The following is a 25,456-nucleotide window of genomic DNA, read 5'->3' on the forward strand; positions in this document are numbered from 1 at the left end:
ACCATCAAGCACAAGACCAACACTGCAATTTGGGGATGGCTTAGTAGGTCAGAGCTTCATGCCTTTGTCACTTAGGTGCCCCCCTCCGTCTTAGCCTTTCCAGGGTACACTGGGTGCCACATATAACTTCCATTTCACAGCACCTGTTCTGTGCAAAAAGATGACTTCAGCTAACTCACAACTCTTTCCTTTAAGTGTCTCCTCCATACACAGCACAAACGTTACCTAAACAAAACTTCTGAGATCCTAGGGATCAGACATTATTCAAAGCAAACAGATTTTTCATTAATCCTTGTCTTTCACTAGTTCCTTCTTTCTTCAGATCCTATTTTTTCCACAAAGTCAGGAACTGTTTCTGTAGGCATATAGTCTGACACAAGGCCAGGGGGAAGCAGGAGGGATTTACGTGGTCAATAGTTTAAATGGGTTTTACTTCTGCTGTGGCTGTAGAGCTGGAGCAGAGCCGGTCTTGCTGGGAGGAGCAGATGGTGGCCTGTAAGACACACGTAGCAAAAGGTGGGCTCCTCAGGTAGACATGGCTGCACTCTGCTCCCAGCCAGCCTTAGCCTTCTGCCATGGTTTCCCCAGGTGAGCTGCTGGTGCTCATGGCTGTGCCAGGGCCAGCAGACGTGGGCTGCAGCCACCATGTCCCAGTGGCTCTGCATCACCATGAGGCACCAGTCTGGCATTGGCAAATCGAAAACTTGAATTTTCCCTTAAGGGATGCATTAAGCTTTTACAAATGGACCCCAAACCATGGCTCCTCAGCCATTTTGGGTTGAGTTGCTGAATTACATAGATTTTGCTCAAAGGGCTGGACTTAAAAGTGCATAAGCATGGCCTGAGCTCTCCTCACACCTCTCCCCTGCCTCAGTCAGCTGTGAGGGCTGCCCGGCCTTTTCCCGCCTTGGGGCCTGGCTGCTGCCCGCCTCAGGGCTTGGTCTTTTCCCACCTCAGGGAACAATCTTTTCCCGCCCTGGGGCCCGGCTGGTGCCCGCCTCTGGGCACCGCCTTTTCCCGCCTCTGGGGCTCGGCCTTTTCCCGCCTCGGGGCCCGGCCGTCGCCCTTCTCAGGGATCGATCTTTTCCCGCCTCGGGGCCCGGCCGCTGCCCGCCTCAGGGCGCCGTCTTTTCCCGTCTCGGGGCCCGGCCGCTGCCGAGCCCAGCCTGGCCCTCGCCGGCCGCGGCGCCCCGCACATGCCCAGTGCTGGGGCGGGCGCCGGCCTTGAGTCAGTGGCGGCGCGGCTGACGGGGCAGGGGCGGGCCCGGCGCGGAGGGCGGCTCAGCCCGGCGCGGCCCGCCTCGCCCGGGCGATGCCTGAGCACGGCGGCGGCGGCGGCAGCAGCAGCGGGGGGGCGGGCGGGTAGCGGCAGCGGGGACGCGGCACTGCTGCCCTGCCTTTCCCTGCCCGCTGCTGGCCCTTCCTCCGCCCCCTCCCGCGTCCCCCTCCCCCGCTCCGGTGCCCGACAGCCGCCGCTCCGGGCAGGGAGGAAGGGCTGGGAGCCGCCTCCCTTTGCCCCCGGCCGCCCCCCTCCACATGCAGCCCGGCCCGCCGCTGGGAGCCCTCCCCGGGGGGATGTTTCTGCGGCCGCTGCCGGGATAACCGCGCGCTGACGGAGGATGCTGCCCGCGCCGTGGCGGGCTCCGATTCGGGCAGCAGCGGCCGCGTCCCCCGCCTCGGCTCCGGGCAGCGTCGCCGGGGAGAGATGACTTCAAGGCACCAGGCGGACTGGATCCCTTACAGGTGCGGGGGGGACCCTGCGGCGGGAGGGAGCGGGGCTGCTCCCGGGCTGGAACCGCCACCCCTTGGCGGGTCGGCGCCCGTGCCTCGGCGGCGGGGCTGGGACGCGGCGGGGAGGCGGTGGGTCCCGCCTGCGGGAGCGGGTCGCGGGCTGTGCCTGCCGGGAGCTCTCGGAGCGGGGCCCTCGGTCCCGCCTCCCAACTTCGGGCCGGTCCCGCTCCGCGAAGTTCAGGGGCCGGTCACTGGGGAGAGCTGTCAGGCCCGCGGGAGCGCCGCTGGGAGAGCCGCACTCGGCTCCGGAGCGGGAGAGCTTTCCTCCCTGCCTCCGCCACAGGGCCCCCCCCGGTGGGCCGGGCGGCAGCGGGCGGAGCGCCGCGCCGGCGGCCGTCGCGCCTCGGCCGCGGGGACCCGGCGGCGGGCGCTCGCCGCCCCTTCCGCCCGCTAGGCGCCACACCGGGAGCGAGGCGGCGGGCGCGGCCGCCGCTGCCTGACGGCGCGGAGCGGTGGCGACCGGCGATGCCGCCATGGCGGGGAGCGGGATCGCCATAGCAGCGCCCGGCGAGCGGCTCCCATTGGCTCCGCCGTTGCCATAAGCTACGGGAGCCGCCGTGCGGCGGCCGCTGCCCGAGAGCCCCGTGCGTCAGCCGGCACAGCGGGGGCTCCGCGCCGCGGGAGCGGCCCCGGCCCCGGGGTGCGGAGAGCCCCGCTCGCCCTGCCCAGGGGCCCCGCTACCCGCCCGCGCTTTGCGGAGCTGGGGCCAGCTCGGCCGTGCCCTGCCCCTCCCTACCACGGGCGCCCGGCTCTGGAGCGGGAGCGTTTGCGGCTTGAAGCAGAGAACAGTTTGTTCCTGCCTTGCCAGTGCGAGGAGGAAGCGAGCCGAAGAAGATGTAGCTCCGGGCGGGATGGGCTGTGCTGTGCTGCGCTGCGGAGCAATAATGACAGCATTTCTGAGTGTGCTGTTCGGAGCGACGTTAGCGTTATGGGGTTCTTTAGTTTTCATTGAAGAATCTTTTTCAAACTGAATGATTGCAGAATGAAAGCGTGATTAAAAAGGTGTTCTGGCTAAGGCAGCAAAGCGGGTTGGTTTAATTGGTCTGGTTGTTAACAGATGGTTTAGCTTAGGATATCTATCTAATCTTTTTTTTTTCCTTTTTTTTTTTTCACTTCTTAATACAGAGAAATATATAAGCGGTAGATGCACAAGTGGAAGCCTGCTGTTCTAATCTGTGCACGTGATAGTTCTAATCAATATAAGAATCAGAATTAAAGAAATCTGATTACAATGGACCCAAGAATATCACCATTCTTTCTCCGATAGCTCTTTCAGACCCTGTGTTTTGAAAAGACATAAGGAATTGGCAATAAGGCTTCAAAAATGACTAGCGGATGCATTCTGATGCAATTTGAAGCCTTGTAATGAAGGCAAAAATACCAGAACAGCTGTTCATAGCTCTTCCCAGCAGCAGAGGAACTGTTTCTCCGTTCTCTCACTGTACACAAGGCTCTGCAGAGGCCAATGCCAAAGTTTGCTGTGGGGTTTTGTAGCAGTGGCCTCAAAGAAGGAAATAAAACATCTCTATTGTTTCTGCTCAGTGCCGTTCAGAAAAGCAAAGGGAGACAAAACACAGATCTTCAGAGAAACACAGATCTGATGATACTCATGTCTTTTCTAATATAATACTATTTTTGAATGTTAACCATGTTTATGGTCAGAAACTGCTGAGGACTGCTCCAAACCAAAAGGCAAACAAACCGCGCTTCTGCTCTGAAGTGTTTGTTTAGGCTTCTAACCTAGTCTTCTCTCAAGAAGTTGAGTTATTTTTCAGTCTTCAGAGCTAATTCCTGGTTTAGAGGTATATCATTGCAAATCTCATTGAACCTGCTCGTTTAAAGCATCCTGCAGAATCCCGTAAACATACTTACCCAGGGAACAAGCGTTTCTGAATGCATATGTGACTGAGATTCCCCATGAAAGCACTGTATTAGTAAATTAGGTCAAAGTACCATTTTGTGGGAGTGAAATCCAGGAGGAGAGGGAAAGGCCTGATGTGCACCCTTCTGTGCATCTCCCTGTGAGCGAAGTGCCCCACACTTACCTGCTCTGTTGCTTCAGACCTTTGTTTACTGTAGTGAATTCAATGGATGCTGACTCGCAAAGCCTGGGGGCCTGTTCCCCACCTTCTTTATGGCCTGGGTAGTATGTAATGGCCAACAGTGCCACTGCTGCTAGTGTGGGGCACAGAGCACAGAGCGTGCTGAAGTCTGTAAAGATAGGTGTGACATAGCCTGAGCCTTGCTGATCTACAGTGTGCTAGAAAATGCTGCAAGCCCTTGTCAGAGCTTGGCAAAGCTGTTTCAACTTTGGCACGGGCTTTAAAATGGTAGCATGACCCCTAAGCTTATGTCATTCGTCCTGGCAATCAAACGTGCATGCAGCTATATACCTGAATTAATTCAAGCAGAGAAGTGGTTTTCTTCTTTAATAAAATGTCATGTTATTCCTTACAAGTGAAACAAGCCAGGGGGAATCAGTTGTGTGTGTTGTGCACAACTCATTAAGCAATCCACATGTATGTCCAAAACTTGCAAAGCATATTATGCTTCCACTTTTAAGACACTGAGAAAATTTTGGGTGGATTAACAAAAAATAGTAGGCAATTCTTTAAGTGTCAGTGCTAGCTTTTTCATGCTGTGGTGAATAAGAGTTTCATATTATTTGTGAGTTTGTGATTTCAGCATTTCGCCCTTAATGTCTTTTCTTCTTCTCTTACATGTTCTACTTTTGAAATAGTAATAGTTATAGGATGAGGGGATTTGAGTTCACTAGTGTTATGAAATACAATTGAGAAATTGTTTTTAAAAGGAAATATATTGCATTTATGTTCATGAAACTGTTTCATAGATAGTTCAAGCATATGATTAAGCACTTGTATGGAGCTTCACACCAGGTACAATGAACTAGGAATTCTTTAAACAGAAACATTTTTAATGATGTTTCTGTCCTTTATTATAAAGAATCAAAATAGTTTAGATGCAAGTGAAAAATCAGCTGCAGTTCACGTAGGTGCTCCCAGCCCCAAAGGTGGTTCCTGATGCAGTTGAGAGTAAGGTGTAGCTTCTTGAGGAATTCTGTTCTCAGGCACAGTAGTGTTTTCCTTTGGTATCCTTCAGCAGTTTCCAGTAGAAAATACAAAGCAGAAGTATCTGGGAGTCATTATAGATTCACAGGAGTTCAGCTTTTTTGTTCAAAAATATTATATGTTTTGGTTTCGTATCTTTTTCCTGAACTTGTTTTTAATTTATAGAATTTCTGAAATTAACATATTACTTTTTATTTTATGCTGGTGTGTCCTGAGTAAGCGAACACATTCCTCGCACTACATGACTATGGTTAAATGAAACTGTTGCTAGCGAAGATAAAAGTATTAATAAACTCAGTCACAGTAAGGTCCCAGTCCCTGTCATTATTATTTGTTCTTACATTTTCACTGGCTTCTTTAACAATAAATCTTAATGCTATAACTTAATAAGCAGCATTTACGAAACTATCTAAACTGTATAATGAGAAATATATAAACACTGTCAGCTGAAAAGTGCAGTCCACATAGGAATAAATTTGCCGCAAGTCCCCAGAATTCTCTTTATAGTGTCTGTGTAATTCTACTGAGACTTGGTTTGTGCGGATAAACCTGCCATAGCCCAAAGGGAACCCATGAACTGTGCGACAGGGGTCTGGTGCTGTATAAAGCAGATTATACAGCATGTATTTTGAGTGGCATAATACGTCTTGAAATGTATGTGGTGATGGTAGTAATATACATGATTTTACTTGTGACTTTTGTGTTATGCTCAATTTTTTGTAGCTTTTATGCGTTCTGAAGTTTTAAGGCTGTGCTTAGATATTGCAGCTATAAACAGTCACTAGTTATTTATCTGCAGAGTGAGGGATTACAGTTGGATGAAAATTGTGGAGCACAGCTGTGTTGTAAATTCATGAATCATGACAATTAGAACAGATGATAAGATTTCTCTAAGTGTGATGTGTAAACAAGTCCTGGAACAATAATGGTCTTGAAGACCAAGATTGTCCCACACTTGTTTCTATGCATTTATTTGAGGTATTGGGATGTTATCTACCCTTAAGCCTCGACAGTCTAAAGGCAGCAGTGCAGGTAGCGGGCTCACCCCGCTGCAAGGTGCAGTTTGTGACTGAGTGCATCACAATGCAGGCAAGCTTGTTCTCAGCTGCCTGCTGTGGGAAATGGCATTGATAATTTATGAGAGCTGCTTTTTCTAAGGAAAAGAGTACAAAGAGCGTGTGCTTCCTCTCAGTTAGGCTGTCTCCTGTCTCAGGTTATTGCGATGTATAAAATTAGCCTACTTGTGTGCTTTTAAATTGTTATAAGTTAGAGTTCTCTCTTCATGGGGGTCTGTGCTCTTATATAGGGTGTTACTGCTGTAGTGCATGGAGACTCCAGCTGGGATCAAGGTCCTGTATTGCCCAACATCGGTGTTAGGGAGCTGTACAAACACATGTCGGAGGCAATTTCTACCCTGCAGCTGATAGCCTAAATCAACCAGGCAGAAAAGAGGTGACGAAAATGAAGTATCACTTCAGGTTTACCAGCAAGGGAAATAGAGACCTGTGGAAGTTGCGGGGAAGCGGCTTAAATAGAAATGGGACAAGGCTCAAGGGAGATCAGCTGCAGAGCGGGGAGTGAAACCTAGTCATCCCATGCTTTGCAGTGTGCCAAAGGTGGATTTAAGTAAGGGGCTTTGCCACCTCTTGCAGGGTGTGCTTTGGGCCTTATGACAGAGAAGCAGCCACACCAACTAGGTGTGTTTTCCTAGGGTATTGTCACACCCCCATCCCCCCTCCTTGCCCCCTTCCCACCTTTGCAGTATTGACATCCAGATTGAGACGGAAACTCATTTCATAATAGGCCAATGGGTTTCTGGTAGCAACAATCATTTGCAGGTTTCTGGCAGTGACAATCATCTACAAGCCATCTGTGCCAGATTTGGATCACAGCCGGAAAGTGAATATGAAATGCTATGTCTCCTTTAGCAGTTCCCCGAGTCAGACAGTTTTGACTCTTATGCCAAAGGGTTTTTGGACTTTCCCTAAAGCAGCATCTATTTAGGCATGCAAGCAGCTTTTCTGGAAGGTGGTACTTTTTATTAGTAACTAAAAATTGCCATTCTAGAGAGCTGGATTTTTTTCACACTTCTTCCTTGTGCCTCTTCCCCTCGTGCTGACTTAACCTCATTTTCTAATTCATGCTTTTTTGTTCTTTCTCTTTATGAACCGGTATCTTTTTGCTGTTTGTACCTATCTTGCTCCCCTTGCTGTCTTTTTTGTTTTCTTCTCTTTTCCACTCTGAGCGTATTTATGAAAATAGAATTCTGTCCTGCCAGCTACATGGTCCCTGCAGAAGATACCCTTCTCTGTAAATGTTTGCTATTTAATTTGTTTTTTACTGTGTGGATTTGAATAAACCCATCCCAACTTCCTACTGCCTTACTTACGTAGTTAGTACTGTTTGCAATTTTTAAAGCTGAATTTATTTATTTTGAAGATTATTGTGAATTTCAGATTATTCAAAGATTATTGCTTTAAGCATGGATGTTAAAAACGGTATTTATTTTATATCTCACTTATTGCTAAAGCTTTTGTTCCCGTAGTATATGAAGGCCGGTAACTGGGATTAGGAGATGCCCTTCTCGTTCATAACCTGCGTCACGCCGATAGAGGGCGGTGTGGAGCAGAACGCCTCTCAGAGTTCTGGAACCTCTTTCGTTATGACGTAATACCAGAATGGTTCCAGCGAGTTCCGAGGAAGTGACCCGTCTCAGGGCTCTGTTCCTGTTGGTGTAGTGGTAACGGTATGGAGCCATACAGCAAGACAGTCGGCAGTCTGGAGTATTTTCAGAAGATGGAATCAAAAGAACAGCGTAAAATACGAGCGAGAAGGTCAGGACAGTTGTTGGTATATTTATTTTTTGCACTCAAGTTTGTTACATAGAATCATCAGCTTCTTTTGACTGTCCTGTTCTTAAGAAAATGGGAAGTAAGGGGATAGTGACTTAAATAGGTAAGAAAATGTGCTCCCAGAAAAGGGTGGATAGGGGGTGCAAAGGTAACTATGGGAGAAGGTAGAAAGACTGGAGTAATTATTTTGGAACAGGATGAGTACGTGTGATAAAAGATGAAACCTTTTTTTATTTTTGCTGACATAGTTGTCTTACACCAGCTTGTTTTGTCTAATACTTAATGGTAATGTAGCTTTTTTTGTTTTATACATGTTCAATAACTGGATGTATTGCAGGTCATCTACTGAATAATTTTAGGTTATGTTTACATTGTGTAGCTTTGACACTTGGGAAGTTCTTTAAATGCTGGGTTTGCTCTGTAATTAAATTATTTAGTAGATGTATTTGTATTTTTTTCTTTTACATTATTAAGAAGCTAAAATATATCTTTACTTTCCCTTTTGGTGATTACAGCAGAAGTAGCTTTCATATTTTTGGATTGCTAATAAGTTGAGAGATTACATATTAATCTATTATTTATCCTTAAAGGGAAGATGTGACCCAATTTAAAACACTTCCTTTGGGGAGATGCAGTAGAGCCTTATACAGCAGAGGATAGTAACTGCTTCTGCCAGTACAAGAACCCTGCAGATCTTGGATGCTGATTCTGTGCAGTCAGACAACTACCCTTATACCTGGGGTAGGGATGCTGTAGAGTCTAACACCGCCCTCTGCCTTACATGTAGTGGCGTGGTTGCCTGGAAGAAGCAGTCAGAAAGAGGTGCCACAAGAGCCTTTCTCTTGACTTAAAAAAGGGAACTGGTTTGGTTCCATGACCTTGTCTGAGCTTATGTATTAGCTGAGCAAATAATGGCAAGCCGTATATAATACATTAATATGAACGTGTGAGTGCACTTTGTGAGTGACATACTTACCTTGCTCTCTGACAACACAAGTACCTGAGTCATTCTTTCGTGAAGTTGAGTTTTAGCTTAAGTTCTGAGATGTTTACCAGAATTAAGTCTTGAATTGCAGGTTTCAGTGGAAACTTCATAGTTCCTGTTGAGATGCATGTTAACATAAGGTTGTGAGTATCATAATTCATAATTAATATAGCTCATTTGACACAGGTAATGAAACCACAGCGTGAAGTTTTTAATGGTAATTTTAATTGTAATCACAGTTCTAACTACCTGCAGGTGAGAAATTACAAGATGAAGAAATTCCTTGATTAACTTCAGATGATGACTAAGTTGGAAATTGTGTCTGCAAGTGAAATACAGATACGTCAGTATTTGATCAGTGTTTAGGCAAGGGATGTAAACAGGCCTGTCTTTCAAATTTGGTATCAGTTTGAAAGCAAAATGAATAAAGCTAAAGGCTAGTTATTTCCAGTAACGGTACCCATAGCAAGAAGCATAGGGAAAAATTGGTTTCTGTTTTTTCCAGAGCAGTTTGTTGCTGCCCAGCACTACTACAGCAGCATTTTCACTTTTCTGCAGTAACAAAAAATAATTAAAAATACATCTGAAAGTTTGAGGAAATTATTTGCTGTATTGTAGAAGTTAAATAATAGATAACTTGGCAGGACAATGACACTTAGACTAACTGTTCAGATCAGATTGAGTGGCAACTGAAAGACTAAGACGTTTACTGTACTTTGGAATACATCCCAGTATTTTTGACAGATATAAATCCCAAAACTCAAGCTAGGAGCATGCATTTCTATTAAACAGTCTTTTGGAGACCCAGGGATTGCATGAACTCTTATACGTCTATCCAGAACTTTAGGTTAGTTATACAGGTAAATAATGCATCTATTGGGACACTGTGTCTGTAGGGCAACATTAAATGACATTAACAATGTTTTACACACCAATGAATCGGATCTTGATAATTGGTTCTTCCAGGTTACTGAATTTTAAATGACTTCACTGGCTGTTGCTGCAGATTTAAAAAGTGAAGTATAAGGTTTTAGAGAAAGTTTTTGTGCTTGCCCTAGAATAGCACTAGCATTGTTTTATTGCCTCTCCTTAAGGCAGAGATCAAGTGCCTCTACATATTGCCTGTCGTTAAATCTATGCAGCTGTAGAATTGTTTAGGTTGGAAAAGACCCTTAAAGTCATGAAGTCCAACCCTTAGCCTAATGCTGCCAAGTCTACCACTAAACCATGTCCCTAAGCGCCACATCTACGCATTCCTCCAGGGTTGGTGACTCGATCACCTCCCTGGGCAGCCTGCTTCAGTGCTTGACCACCCCTTAAGTGAAGAAATTTTTCCTAATAGCCTTCAGCCAGGTGGAGAGGGGACAGGGAACCCTCTGTGCCATGCATCCTGCTTGCCTGCCCAGCCTGTCCCAGGGAGCTAGGGTGCCATTCTGGTAGTCTTACCTCTCTCTCGCTCTCCCTGATACTCCTCAGCCTACTCACCTCCCTGGAGCTCTGTCACTACATGGAGGAGTTCCCCTGCCTGGGCATGCTCCCTCAGCTGTGCTCACCGCAGCTGCTCACCTCAACAGCTGACGGAGAGACGGAGAGCCCTGCAGCTTTGCTTGGTGTCAAATTGGCTAAATCCTTTCCTTCTGTATTTGATCTCCGTGGTAGGTCCGTGCAGCATACTGCAGTGCAGCAGCAAGGCACTTGGGCGAGCTGCACATGAGCTAAGGCAGCCGTACGACCACATGGGAAATGCGAAGTGATTTCCTCCTTTGAGGAGCAATGCAGTGCAGTCTGTGAGCAGTGAGGGACTATCAGACTTAAATTGTTTCCAGTGTACGTGTTAGCTTGTTTACAGCGAGCTGGGTTATCTATCATAGCACAGTTCACAATGTCGATGTAACTTCAAATTAAAAGTTATCTGGTCTAAAATAAGAATGTTAATTTTTGGCTGTTAGGAGCACTGGCCATCTATAAGTAGCCTAATGTAGGCTCTGGCTTTTCAGAACACTAGAATAATTCTTCTTGGATATGCCAGATATATTAATTATGGAATACTATATTAATACCCTGAGAAACTGGCCCATCCTATCAGTGCAAAAAGATCATGACATCGCTAGATTTTGAGGCATCCTGGAAGATGCCTTTTAAATGCTAGCTATTTCAAATAATGATATAGTGTAGTATTCTGGCAGTATTGATGCACCTTGCAAAATTGTTAATTACTTCCTTGAGGCTTGAATATCACTTACAGATTTTAAAGATCAAGAAAAAACAGCACATGAGAAATATAAATTAAATTAAAGTTCTCCCTTCCTTCCTTCCCTTTTTCCTTTTTTCCTTCCTTCCCTTTTTCCTTCCTGTTTTGATTCTCAGGCACTTTCTGTTATTTATTCATTTAGTGCTATATGCTTGAGGCTTTGGAAGGTAGATGTTGTTCTGAGTAGTACTGGAAGGAAAAAAGTTTTCCTATCCTGTGCACCCTGTATCAGAATGACGTCCAGGTTATTCTGTTGGAAAAAATGTGGAATTACGTTTGCATAGCCTGGAAAGTGGGATATGCAAATTCAAGTGTTCAGATCTCTGCCCTGTGTGTTTGATTCCTTAGGAAGATATTTCTAATACTTCAGATAAGTGCCTGGACTTTCAGGTTATTTTGGCATGGGCTGGGCCTGTTCCCCCCATCACCCAGATTTTCTCCTGAAACTCTGGAGATCATTATGTTTACAAGATTTGAATTTGATAAATTGGGATTCTCTTTCAAAGATTTCTGGCAAAAGAATCCAGTAAACTTTAGACTTGAGAGGAAAGATTTTAGGGCTTAGAAAATTAGTTTTACTCACAATAAATTATGATTTCTGAAAGCTGTCATTTCATTGAAGTGGTACCAAATAATATAAGCCATAACAAAAATTGCAGGAGATAGTAAAGCAACTAGGAGCTCATTGGAAGTGACTGTCCAGTTGCTGGGCTTCCAGTTTATCGATTGTTGTACTCCATTAAAATACAAAGATTTTGAAACAGAGGATTTAAGAACACGTGCAGGATAGCTGTATTTTAGCATTAGGCTGGTATAGGCCTTTCAGAGGATGGAATGTAATAGTAGACAGGGAGCCTTGAAAAGTCAATGTCTAGATTTTCAAGAGTGCTCAGGGTCACTCTTGATTCTCTGCTCATGTTATTTCCTAATTTTGAACCTCTTTGAAAGTTGGAAATTTCTGTTGAAAATACTTAATGCGATGGAGAGAGAAGGGAGGACGATGACTATTTTGCTGCCTAGTCAAAATGACAAACAGCATATAACAGGTTGCAGGTTTAAGTGTTCTTTGGCAAGAACAACTCATTCTCATCTGAAAAACCTTATTCTGAAGAAAAACATTAAGAAACATTAGAGGCATAGAAGTTTTCACTGCATTGCACAATGAATTGTAAATGTGCTCAATTGACATTGCAAAGGGTCTGCAATGTTACTCTCTGTGTGTTGGGATGAAAATTCAGCCAGCTCTGCAGTATTGATTTTACTATGGACTTGGGTTAACAAAGCCAAACATGGCTGCATATTGCAATAAATAGTAAATAGAAAGATGGTGTTCTGTATGGTTTTGCTTTTCACTTTGCACATGATGACTTCTGTTGCTAATTTTTCATCAAAATGGCTATGATACTGTTTCTGTATTTTTCATTTTCAGTCCTTTAAAGTCTATAACTAAACAATGATTGAGTCACTTAATAATTCCCTAAAATAGTTACTTTGTGAAATGACTGACATTTGTTTTCTTTTCGCATCACAAAATGCCTACCTCTGTAGTCTAACGATACTCAATACTTAAGGAAGCTTACTCGGCTTGTTTCTGTCGTTCTTTCCCTTTTTGTGTGAGTTGTCTGTATCTGGAAATTTGATCAGTGGTGCTCTGTCCAGTGTGCTGTCAAATGACCGATGTTGGTTTGGGAAGAATAGTGTTATGTGCTGCTGAGAGAGTGACTGGACATAATACGGGTGAAGTTAAATTTGTCAGTAAGTCAACAACAGTATTTCCTTAAAATTGTCCAGCTCTTCTTAAATCTTTTATTAATTGTAAAGCTGATAAATATTTGAGCAGGATTTCAGGTCTGTGCTCCCATCCAGGAACTGTCATCAAAAGTCTTTCTGAAGATTTCAGATTCAAGCAGAGGCCCTTCTGTCAGCACGTGGCAGCAGGGGAGAGTAGGTTCCCTGGGGAGCAGAAAGCTTTGCAAGCACACATAGCTTCAGCAGTGTGGGTGAGCAGTCTCTGATCACTGCTGCAGGCACTGTTGTGAGGCTGGCAGTCCAGAGAAGCACACTGCGTGCTCCAGGTTTGCTGCACAGAGAGGTAAGGGCATGTGTGCTGGTAGCAGTGCAACACTACCCCACTTTTGAAGGGTCACGCAGAGGAAGCTTTTGCTGTCTCACATGTTTCTAGCTTGCTTCTGCCAGCCAGCTTTCCTTCCATAATTCTTGGGCTGAACTCCTCATCCTGTTCTAGTTTTGGCTAGGTCCTGACAGAGTGAGAAAATGGAGCCTTCTGAATCTGAGAGAATTAAGCTGAATGACATTCAGTGGATGATCCTGCAGGCTGAAATGGTTCACCTTGTAAACTTGTGTCCTACAATAAACACAAACTCACAGGTTGTGCAGTGAAATATTAGAGCTATGAAAACTGCAAATAACAGTGGGCAATTAGTGTTGCAGAAAGAAACCAGAAGATACGTAGTCATATGTATTTATCTGAGAGGTGTAGAAAAACATCTGCTGGTATATGAGTATTGATTAGACCCAAAGGGGGACCTTATTTTCACACTTTTTTTAATGGTCCAGTAGCTAAACTGATACTTTTTGCCTCATTCAAATGCATTTAGAAATGCACTTCCACAGTGCCAGAAGTGGTTTAATTACATCTGGTGTGGTTAAACAGGGTCTCCAGCTCTGTCTGATACAGCTTCCTCTATCTGAGATACATGTGCTTGCTTATTGTTCCTACTGTTGTCTCCCTTTTCTGGTGTGCACCTGGTGATTTATGGTGTGGCCATGGCTCGAGAGCTCAGTGTCCCTCAGTGGTCTGGGTGCAGCTCAGCGTGGTGCTGTTCTGCACTGCCTGTTTTGTGTCTCACCTGCACATGCTACGCTTTGTGTAGAGCTCTGGGGGATGTTGCAAAGGCAGAGGGTATTACCCCAGTGTTACTGATGGGGACACTGCACATACAGCAGAGGTGTGGCTTTTCCAGGAAAAAAACTCAGTAGTGAGATCAGGGAAGGAATTAGATTTGCTTTGTCTTCCACTTTCACCCTTCTTGCCTCTAAAATAGATTATCTTTTTTTCTTTCTTTTGTATTACTGATTTTCTTATAAGAAATCCAAATTAAGATAATGAGAACTCTGCGTATGTGGACAAGAAAAAAATCAACCTAGTAAACTTTCTTTACAGTTTGTTGGGGTTGGACGGGATCTTCTGCATATACCTGTAAGAAGTGGTCCTAGGATTGATACAGCTTTTGAAGCCAGAATTCCTATAGCTGTTGTTCATAATGTTTCCCTGTGTGGATTCTCATTAATGTTACTGAGCTGAGCCCAAAATCTTCCTCTCTCCAGAGAGACTATTTAAGGTGTCTCTCTCTACCCAGCCACCACCTTCATCATGAAATCTGTTGGACTTAGAAAGATTTACCCCTCTTTAATTTTGGTTGAAATTAGTCAACCAAAGAAAAAAATTACAGACATTATGAATGCATAAATCTTTCTTCCTTAAGAAAACAGGCAACCCTCCCATATTATGCGGATACTGAATTGCTAGTGAAGGAATTTGAAGTTTGAGTGCTGTAGTCAAATTTTATTACAGAACCCCTGTGGAAATGAGAATCCTTCCTGAAACTTCCAGAGATACACTTGTTCACTGCTTTTTGTCTTGTAGTCTTATGCAAAATACAGTATTAACATACATGTTTCATGTCAGACAGGGAACTTAAATACTTCTCTGACAAAGACCTAAATGTTTTGAATTTAATTTTACCTGCTTTGCTTTTTACATGATTTGCTTCCTGTTCTAGAAAATCAGCAACCAATCTGATTATCACATATTTCTATTTGCATTTTACCACCCACATTTTGAAAATGTTTCATAGGTGGGAACTAGCAGGCTTAGAAGTGTGTCTACTGACAAGGCTGTAGTGGCGCTTCAGTCCCCAGTGGAGACTGCTTTTGCTATAATTGTTGCTAACAGGCATTCTAGCAGGTGAAGGGGAATAATTAAAATGACAGCTTCAGCCACATATTAAAAAATATGAAAAGGATGGTGAAAAGCCCTTTCCTGTAATAGTTTGTAACTGATGTCATAGCACCTGAACAGCAATTTGTTCAATAAAAACATATTATTCTCCCAGGCTTTGCTTTACAACAAATTAAACCTAAGCTTAAGACAGCCTCCTGGCAAATAAATTTGAATGTTTTAATGTGCCGTTTGTCTCCACAAAAAGTGCTGCTAAACTTTTCTGTGCTTTGTCAACACCATCTTTCTTCAGCAGTTAATCTGATCTACTTCAGCTGTGATCTGTTTAGTTAACACATGACCAAAGATGGTTTATCTCTAGATTTTTTAAATGAAATGCTGGAGCAAATTAGATTATGCTGGCTTTCTTTGTCAAAGAATGGAAAGCATAAAATTCAAGACGTGTAGTATCTTGAATTGCCTCAGTTCCTGCTTCTGTCATGCTTAAACTAATCTGCTACAGAGTGTGGCTCTAATCAGTGGGGTATCTCTAAACCTGCACGAGTTTGGAAATTAGAAATGGAAGTGGTTTTGTACAGAATTTTTGATTTTATTATTAAAATGTTTGGGATGGCGAAAGATTTGCACTTTTTCTGGATACGTGGAAAGTGACATTAATCTAGATTGTGGTTGTTCTTTCTGTCTTGAAGGTATTTTTGTCAAGTTGTAAACACATAGGAAGCAGTCCTTCTCACAATGTAATTGAATATTCATTTAAGCTCCACAGGTTGAACCCACAGGTTGAAGGTCAGTGTAGGACTTCATTCACCTTTCCTTTAAAAAATAAAGAAAGGAATAAAAAACCCCAAACCCCTAAACCCAGGGATACCCAATGTTCTGTACATCTGACATGTTTCTAAAAGGAGAGTTTGTCTATTCTGTGCACTAAGTAAAGAGTCAGTAGATTTTTCCTGTGTTACTTCTGGCCAGTAAACTTATTTCTGTCTTTCTGTGAGTTCATAATATGCATGAAACTTAGAGAAAAGAGAACAAAAAGACAAGGGAAACAATTTTTGTCTTAATCGGTAAATGAATGGCTGTGTTCTCTGTATCTGTATTTAGCATGAAAACAGCCGTTAGAATTGCAGATTTTGCTGTCCATTTTGTTTCTAGGAACTGACATATGTACAATTTGCGATCCTATATAATTATTATCTGATTCTAGAAAACTGTAATTTCGACAAATATCTAGAAATACATCATTTGAGCATAAATTTTCAGTACTCTCTGTGCAGGGATTAATGGCACAACCTTAGTGAGAATTATACTGCTTAGTTCCTTGGATGTCATGCTGGTATTGTATCCTTTATTGGAGAGGTCAAATGATACTGAAAATCTGTAGTAGTACATGACTGGCAAAGAATGCTTGTGGTATTGTATGATAGCTCTTCTTGGTTTTATAAAACATGGTACCCTATTTGCTTAGCAGTTGTCACACAGTGAAAGGGAAAAATAATGCTTAACTCAGGTAAGATCGGTTTAAAAAGTAGTAGATTAGATAAATGCTGAAATCTTTTTTTGATCTCACGCCTTTGGATATTTTATTACAGTTACAGGTGACAGCTTCTTGCCAATTTAAGAAAAAAAGAAACCCTAAAGTTGACACACCTTTTAAAATCTAATTATCTTATGCATACTTTATTTTTTAAAAAAAGGTTACTCTTTTTTTAGGGTAAAATGTTTGTGCAAATCCAGGGAAAATGTTTGTGCAAATCCTAGGAATTTTCAGAACAATTGAAAAAGTATCCTGATTACTCTGATAGAACTGGTGCGTATTTGACAAGCAGTTTAGAAAGCAAAGATAAAAATTCATGATTTGTTATCAGCCTTTTCTTTTGCTGTTCACCATTTCACATGCCATAAGCTTTTATTTTGCAAATACTTAGCCATTTGAGTGGGCTTAGTGGGCAATATTTATGTCCAGCAATAACAAGTTTTATTTGTCTGTTCAGGACTGGAACCCTAAAAATTAGATGGTGTGCATGTATCGGACTCTATTTTCAGTCTTCTTCAAATATAATGGAAATGGTGTTCCAGAGTCTGAAATGTCTTGCGTGGGGGACCGATGGAGGCTGTCAAACAGTACCACGCAGGCTGTTCATGTGAAGATGTTTTCAAGCCTAGAACAGTAATTTGGAAAAGATAGTTGCAGTTAGAAATATGAATTGGTTGGGTCACGATAACTGGCTCTTATTTTCCCAGTAATCTGATAACTGTGTTAACAATAGGCTGTATACTGCAGAGGAGATTTTCACCTGGAGATCCAAAGCTTTTTAGGGACACCAGTTCCCACTTCTCTGAAACTGTGAGTCTGCATGCTGCCACATGCCTTTCCCACAATTCTCACTTCTTGCTGGCAGCATACATTCTTGCCTGTCTCATAGATGAGCAGAATCTTATGTCTTGAAAGGAAGGATTGCTATATCAATGAACTGCCCAATGCTGAAGAACATTTGAGTCATACCAGTTAATGAAGATAGTTTTCTAAACTGTATTAAAAAAAGTAGTCATTTTGCAGATTTTCTCTCACATTTTTTTTAAATATACATATATCTATGTATATGTAGTTAAATATGAGGGAATAATGTCTTGTCTGATTATCTGTTGAGAGGTCAAACTGGGAAGAGCAGAGAATGTATTACTTTTATCAAGTCATCAAATTTCTTAGTAATTAATTGCTTTTTTATATTTTTCCAATTATATATTACTACAGTAAGTACACATAGTACTTTGTACCGCCACACAATATGTTATGAAGTGTTGAGAAAAAAATCCGAAGTAATTATTAGACTAAATGATAACTTTGTTGGAGGAATTTGAGAGAACCAGATGAGTTTGGTTCTATAGTATCCTATAATTTTCAGTTTGCAACGTGCACTTGCTTTCTGGTACTGCCCTTGTGAACTAAGCGTTTCTCAAGCACGCTAAATTTGCCATGAGATTCTGACTGAAGATTTGACTGAAGACTTCCTGGTTTATAATGTATTAGCTTCATAGTTCATTTGAACGTAAAACTTTACACACCAGGTGGATTCACGTGCACTTACGATTTGTATCAGGAGAGATAATTCTAGCTGCTGGAATCTTTCTTAGATCAAGACGGACTGCCACAACCCTGGAAACTAAACCTTTGTGTGAAGAGGTATCAGAAATGGATTCAAAAGATTACAACCTTTGCCATATTAGCGGGCTCTGCTCTGCTGGCTTCCCTCAAATCAGAGCATCCTTGCTTTTCCCAGCAAAATTGGGCTTTAGTGAGGTTCCAGCCATGGTTATATTGTGATCACCCACATTTTGGTTTTTCTCCTCTCTGCAGGGTCGGTTTCTATTAACTGTTGGAGTTTTCTGAATAGCCAGGTATTGTTTTGGATTGTGGTTTTGTAAACAGAATTTTGATGATAGAAATAGGAGACTTCAATAGCTGAAATCTTCCTGCTTGAGGCACAAGAAAAGGCCAGGCTTGTCTGTACTTCCTAATATCATTTCCTTCAGTACACTTACTTAGCTAAAAGGTGCCTCATGATTGTCAGATGTAACAAAGGTGGTCACAGGGCAGCCAAGAGGAAGTACGATTGGGACTTTGATGATTAATAGCGAAAATGGAAAGAAAAAGTTCCAATAATAAGTATTTGATCTGTTTTAAATTTGACTAATTTATTTGAAGTACTTTAAGGTGATATGCTAAACTAGGTATATAAATTCAAATTGGTAAGCACAGTTAATATTGATGAAAATCAGAGATGATTCAAATTTATGCAAGGTTTAAAATTTATGCGTACCTTTGTATGCAACAAAAAGAGGCATGTTGTGTAGCAATGTTAAGACTGTTGCTCAGTGTGATACTTCTAATTGTAAATGTGAATGCATTTATTAAGAGGACTATTTTTTTTCTCAATTTGAAACACAAAAATGCATGCTAGCATATTTGAGGTTAAATAAAATATGGTCAGAATACAGAAATATGGGTTTAATGGGACGAGTTAGGTTTTTTCCTAAAATGTGTCAAAACCCAGTATTTTTTCCTTTTCCTAATATGTCATATGACATGAGATTCTATATAGCATTATTCCTTGTTATGCTTTTTCCTCCTCCCTTTTATTTTCTCTCTGCAATTATTTTTAGTAGAGAAAGTTGGAAACTGACACAGGCTGAAATTTGCCATGGTAGTTCAGCTTCCTGGACTGGGAATTACACACAGATGTGGAGAAAATCACCTAATTTAACAAAAAGGAAAAAAAGGCTGATACGCCTTATAATAAGGCATACTTTTCTCCTCCACCCATAGAGAAAAAATTATAACAGAGATAATTTTACAAACTCTGTGCTAGAGCGACTGATCCTTGCCTGATAGTAGTCTGACTTCTCTTTCCTCCTTTCCAATGCTGCCTTCTTCCAACACAGTGCCTGGACTTGGTAGTATCTTTGAAAGGGGGTTAATTGCCATGGAGAAACATGAAAGGTGTAACATAGAATAGTTTGGGTTGGAAGTGACCTGTAAAGGTCATCTAGTCCAACCCCTCTGCAATAATCAGGGACATCTTCAGCTAGAGCAGGTTGCTCAGAGCCCACTCCAGCCTGACCTTAAATGTTTCCAGGGATGCGGCATCTACAGCCTCTCTGGGCAACCTGTTCCAGTCTTTCACCACCCTCATTGTAAAACATTCTTCCTTATATCTAGTCTGAATCTACCCTCTTTCAGTTTAAAATCATTACTCCCCTGTCCTATTGCTACAGGCCTTATTAAAAAGTCTGTCCCCATCTTTCTTAGAAGGACTCTTTTAAGTATTGAAAGGCCACAATAAGGTCTCCTTGGAGCCTTCTCTTCTCCAGGCTGAACACCCCCAACTCTCTCAGCCTGTCCTTGTAGGTGTTCCATCTCTGTGATCATTTTCATGGCCCTTCTCTGCACCTGCTCCAACAGGTCCATGTCCTTGTACTGAGGACCCCAGAGCTGGATGCAGTACTCCAGGTGGGGTCTCATGAGAGCAGAGGGGCAGAATCACCTCTCTCAACCTGCTGGCCGTGCTTTTGATGCAGCCCAGCATACAGTTGGCTTTCTCAGCTGATGGCTAAAGTTGTGGAATACGATTTCTTAAATAACCTTAAACACTTAGGAAATCTAATGAGTGACAGTCTTTGTTGGCTGTACTGTAGTTTCAACAGTTTTCAACAGTTTTCTATGATAATATGTAAAATAATAATAATTATGATGATGTAACAGTATCTGCTATAGTAGATGCTTTATCTGCTTTAGCAGTGGGTTGGACTACATGATCTCCAGCAGTCCCTTCCAACCCTGACTGTTCTGTGATTCTTCATCAACTGGTTATTTTGCATACTAATATGTGTTGGAGAGGGGAGAGCTTTCACGAGAATTTGCTGATTTATTGCCTTAGAATTATTCAGGGAGAAAGCCTAATCCTGAAAAAGTTTTATTGGGCAAAATTCCTTTGGGATTTTTTTCAGTTGCTTGCCTGCCTACCCCCTCAGCAGCTTCCATCATACATGACCCATCTCTTGTGCTTCTTGGTCAGTACTCTGTAGCTTCTGGGGTCTTCCATGCTGCTTATTTTGGCAGTCAGGCAGGTGGACAGGCATAGGATTAAAGATCTCAGGGTTATCAGGGGCTCAATTCTGTAGGTGTATCTATTCTATAGAAAATTGGTATGCTTTTGGTTTGCTTTCTGTTTTAGAGCAGGTGTGAGTTTCAGGATGTCAGTTTTCAAAATCTGGAGCTGATCAATGTAATGGAATTATTTTCTCTGACCAGTCCTGCCATTGGCACAAGCCTGTTGTGGTGGCCCACCACAGCATTGTGGGCTAGAGCCCCCTCCAGTTCTTCAGGGAGCAGAAATCTTGAGTGGAGGCCAAGAACATAGAATGGGCTCACAGGTCCCATTGATGTCTGCATTGGGAAGCCTTCATGCATGAATATCAGTCCTTAAGAGGTTTCCTACATACTGGATAATGTACCCTGAAGGAATCACTGGTGCAATGCCATCCAGGTGCCACAATGTTTGCCTTTGCCCTAAACCCGCAGAAGAATGACCGACTGAGATAATTAGAGGGACCAGCTTTCAAATGACAGTCAGTAATATTCTTGCTGTGAGTAAAGCTCTCGTGTTGGTTACCTGCCACTGCTTCTCAGGAGCTCTTTGCTTCACAGCCGCAGAGAACTCTGACCATGTTATAAAGTTTTCCTGCTGCTTCGCAAGTCTTGAGAGTGGATTCCACTTACCCATCTTTGATTGCTCATCAGAGACAAAGGAAAAAGATTGCCTTAGGTCTGAAATGGAGAATAATGTTCTTCTGGTTGTTTATTCACAAGGGGAATTCATAAATCAGAAAAGGCAAAATGTGTAAGTTCTTTTGCAATCATCTTTGAATACTATAGACATTACCACGTTTTAGAAAGGAGTGAATACCTCTGTCTCATAAAAAAAAGCGGGGGTGGGGGGGAAGTCACCATCCCAACCTTATTATTACTATGCTTTTCTAAGATTATATTGATAATTGGAAGACTCCATCAGAAAAAGATTGTCTTTTGTGCGGGCACTGTATGTGCAAATTGTGAAAACAATTCTCTGTCTCTAGGAGTTTTTGTCATTAAAAATCCCAACTTGAAAGGGTTTGTGCACAGCGTCTCATCTTTTTATGCCATGTGAAATTAGTGGAAACATTTTCAGGAGATTGAATTAACATTTTTTTCGATCAGGGCTCAAGTATACAGGTCAGACTGTATGGAATACCTCATCTGCATAGAGTGCTGTTAGAAATACTGACTTACTTTTCCTTACTGGGTTCAAAATCTAGGCCAAATGATATTTGTTACTTTTGCCAGCCATCAACATTTTACCCATCTTGAAATCCATGTCATGTACTCAGGCACCAGGATATGGCAAACTCATTCTTCCAACAAAAATGTTGTCCAGGATTGTCAGAATTTGCTACTTGTAGAGAAGGTAACTACAGAGAATGAACTCAAACCAAAATGAAAAATCCGCTTTCTTCAGTTCCAGCAAAAGAATACTAGATTGGATTATAAAGATAGTATGCGTAGGGGGAAGAAAGTGACAAAATATTTTGTTTCAGGGTTAGTATTTATCATGAAATGACATGTCTTCCCTCAGAAACTGTACTCCACAGAAACTGTAAAACCACCTGTAAAAAGGAAAAAGGAGCTTGGCTGTTTCCCTTCACTAACATCTCCTATCAGAGTTATAATTCTTACTGTATTTTTCTTCAGTTTTGATTGTTATAGCAGCTAAGGGAGACGAGGTTGTCTCTTTCACCTTCACATTTTCAATAAATTGATAGCTTAATTTTACTGTTCCTTTTAAAAACCCAATGAATACCACTGTGTCTTTTTCCTGTCCTGTCCTAAACACATAAGTAGGCAGCGGGATCTTTTAATAAGTTGCTGCATTAGTGAACTGCCTCAGATATCATCTCTTTCAGTGTATTTGTGCCTGTGTTTACATGCCTACTGCAGGGAGAAGCCTCACTGAACACCTGTGGCATTGGCCATATCGTTGGGATCAGTGTTTTGTTTGTTAAACACTTCACAATTATACTATTATTTTAAAATACAGCACTGTGTTTAGGTTAGTTACTGTACCTGTAATGCTTCATTCTTGCATCACGAAAGTGTTTCTAAGAAGAGTTAAGACTTGTTTGTTAATCTCATTTTACAGGTGTCTTGGAAGGTTACACTGTTTGATATAAAATAGGTCCAGTATGCTGCCAGCTGGGCAAAACCATGTTTCATAAAACAATTATAAGAGAGGGAGGGAAAGGAGCCGGCAGTCTTCTGTAGGTTTTCTCTTGATTACAGTGGTTGACAGTCTGTTCCGTATAAGAATCGCAGAGGTCTGTTCTAGGTGACATCTTTTACCAGTGCAGCAGTAGTGGAATGGGAGAGTCATCACTGTCCTCTACGGCCCAGGTGGAGAACTCTTATTCTGCAGTAAGTGCAGTCTCCTATCCAGACAATACTTCTCCCTAGTTTCTGCTTGTTTAATTTACTGTTTGTTATGGTTGGATGTTTTGTACATCAGTGGGTTGGGTTTGTTTGTGCATAGATTTTAGTGTTTTAATGACTGAGATGGGTCGAATTTTGATACTTAAAGAGAAAGCAAACTGACTATTAGTTAGGACTGGATCTTTTTTCCTGTGGCTGGCAGCGAGGCGTTTTCAATAAATGCTCTTCCTGAAAGTCATGTCATTTGTCATCTGGATCCATCTGCATTGCAGGTAGTGTATCTCCAGGTCACGGTTGTTGTGTTGGGGTTTTTTTACCTTTCCAATTTATTCCTATTCAGGCACTTCTCATCAATCTACTTTAAATACAATTTTAGCATAGCTTACATAATGCCAAAGGCTATTGTGTGTTTGTGCTCCAGCATTCATGTTTATTAAATTCACCTTTCTCTTTTAAGACATAGCCTTTCTTTCTAAAATTGCATTTCGAGTTTGTGTATTGAGGGAGGGCAAGAAATAGCCCAGCCATCCGCTCTTCCCTTAGGTGTTATTTTCATTACCTGCAATTTACTGTTGTATGCTATCTTATTCACCTCTGTATAATTGCAGAGAATGAATCTGTACAAATATTAGTTCAAACTGATCTTTCCAGGGCAGTAGTGGCAGCCCTGTAGTTCAGGTTATTTAAAACATGCAACGTGCTTTAGGGAATAGACTTGCTTTTCCTCTCATTAGATCTTTCCCTGGCTTCTTAGCATCCTCACTGAAAGCTGTCAGCCAAGACATTTCAGATACTACACTGTCGTTTCTTTTTCCCAGTGACCTCAGTTTTGTTCTTGGAAGGTGAATAGCAGTTTTCTGATTAAACTCAAAGCTGGATCTCATTAATAGAGGGTGCTCAGGGAGGTGGTGGCCTCGCCATCCCTGGAGGTTTTTAAAAAAATGCATAGATGCGGTGCTTAGGGACGTAGTTTAGTGGTGGACGTGGCAGTCCTGGGTTAATGATTGGACTTGATGATCTCAAAGGTCTTTTCAGCCTAAATGATTCTGTGATTCTATACAAAGCATATCTACAGTACCTGTAGAGTTTTGTGTTGTTCCCTTGAACACTGAGAGTCTGTTGGACTGTTTGCTCTTAAGTGCTTAGTTCTATATATCCTGTAATACACCCATCTTCCAATGTGTTATCTGACTGGTGATTTATGTTTTTAAACTTATTCTGAGTGAAACATTCAGAAGACTTGATTTCTACAATTTTTCTTTGTTTCATATACCCCTGAAGTTCTAACAATTGGAGATATATTTGGATGAAGTGTGCTAATTAAAACAGAGCAAAAATACAATTATGTGGTCATGCTCAGGATTTGGCTGGAGTTTAGCTTAACACTTACCTACATGGAATTCAGAGAAAAAAAAAAAGCGTGTGTTCCTGTTGTTTTCTTTCAGTTATTCTGCTTGTATAATCTGCCTTGTAGCTCAGCTGTGACACTGATGTTTTAGTTCTGTGTGACACCCAAAAGGAGGATGCTATTCACAGAATCTGGAAGGGACTTCTGGAGGCTGGAAGGGACCTATGGAGTTCTCCAGTCCAATGTCCTGCTCACAGCACAGTCAGCTGTGAGGTCAGGCCAGGTTGATCAGGGCTTTATTCATTTGGGTGTTGAAGATGCCAAGGATGGAGACTGCACGTTTCTGGATTGCCTGGTATTAGAAGGCTGTGATTAGGCCTCTCCAAAGCCATCCCTTTTCCAGGCTGAACAAGACCAGCTTCCTCAACCTCTCCTCACAGGACAAGTGCTCCATCCCAGTGCCCAGACCTCTGCCCTCCTTTGGGATGCTCCAGTTGATCATCTTTCTTGTACCAGGGTGCTCAAAACTGGATGCAATTTTCTGTATGGGTTCTCACAAGTGAAGAGAACAGGAAGGATGTTAATCACTTCCCTTGGTCCAGTGGCCAAGTTCTTATTGGTACAGCCCAGGGCACTGTTGGCTGCCTTTGCTGCCAGGGCACACTGCTGGCTCATGTCCAGCTCGCTGTCCATCAAGAATCCAGGTCCTATTTGGCCAGATGGTCCCCAGCCTGTGTTGTTGCAGGGGAGTCTTCCTTCCCAGGTGCAGGGCTTTGCGTTTGTCCTTGTTAAATTCCATAAGGCTCCTACTGACCTGTCAGGGTCCCTCTGGACAGCAGCCGTGCCCTGAGTATATTGGCTGGTCCCCCCAGCTTGTCATCTCTGCAAATGTGATAAGGGTGCATTCAGTTGTCTCCTCCAGGTCATTGATGAAGATGTTGTTACCTCTTGCCGAGGTGCAAATATTTATCATGTGACTGAAGAGGGATGGAAGAGAAAAATATTAACTAATAATGTTCTGGAAAATAGAGTGGTAAAAAGTTTTTTTGTTGTTCTTTTTAAATCCCCAAGCCAGAACTGTTGGACGGACATGAGTGTCATAGATTTTAATGTACAGTGGTCATTTAGATAAACCTTA

General features: G+C 42.6%; 1 protein-coding gene across 1 annotated transcript in view; it reads left to right on the forward strand.

The window, feature by feature from the left end:
- Positions 1-1,196: 1,196 nt before the first annotated feature.
- TUB (TUB bipartite transcription factor) overlaps positions 1,197-25,456 on the forward strand; it is a 75,736-nt gene continuing 51,476 nt past the window's right edge. The window contains 4 exon segments of the mRNA XM_037402031.1: positions 1,197-1,443; positions 1,446-1,525; positions 1,527-1,608; positions 1,611-1,743. Of these exon segments, the coding sequence (XP_037257928.1) occupies positions 1,197-1,443; positions 1,446-1,525; positions 1,527-1,608; positions 1,611-1,743 (542 nt within the window).

This window comes from Falco rusticolus, chromosome 10, assembly GCF_015220075.1.
Source record: "Falco rusticolus isolate bFalRus1 chromosome 10, bFalRus1.pri, whole genome shotgun sequence".
Lineage (NCBI taxonomy): Eukaryota > Metazoa > Chordata > Aves > Falconiformes > Falconidae > Falco > Falco rusticolus.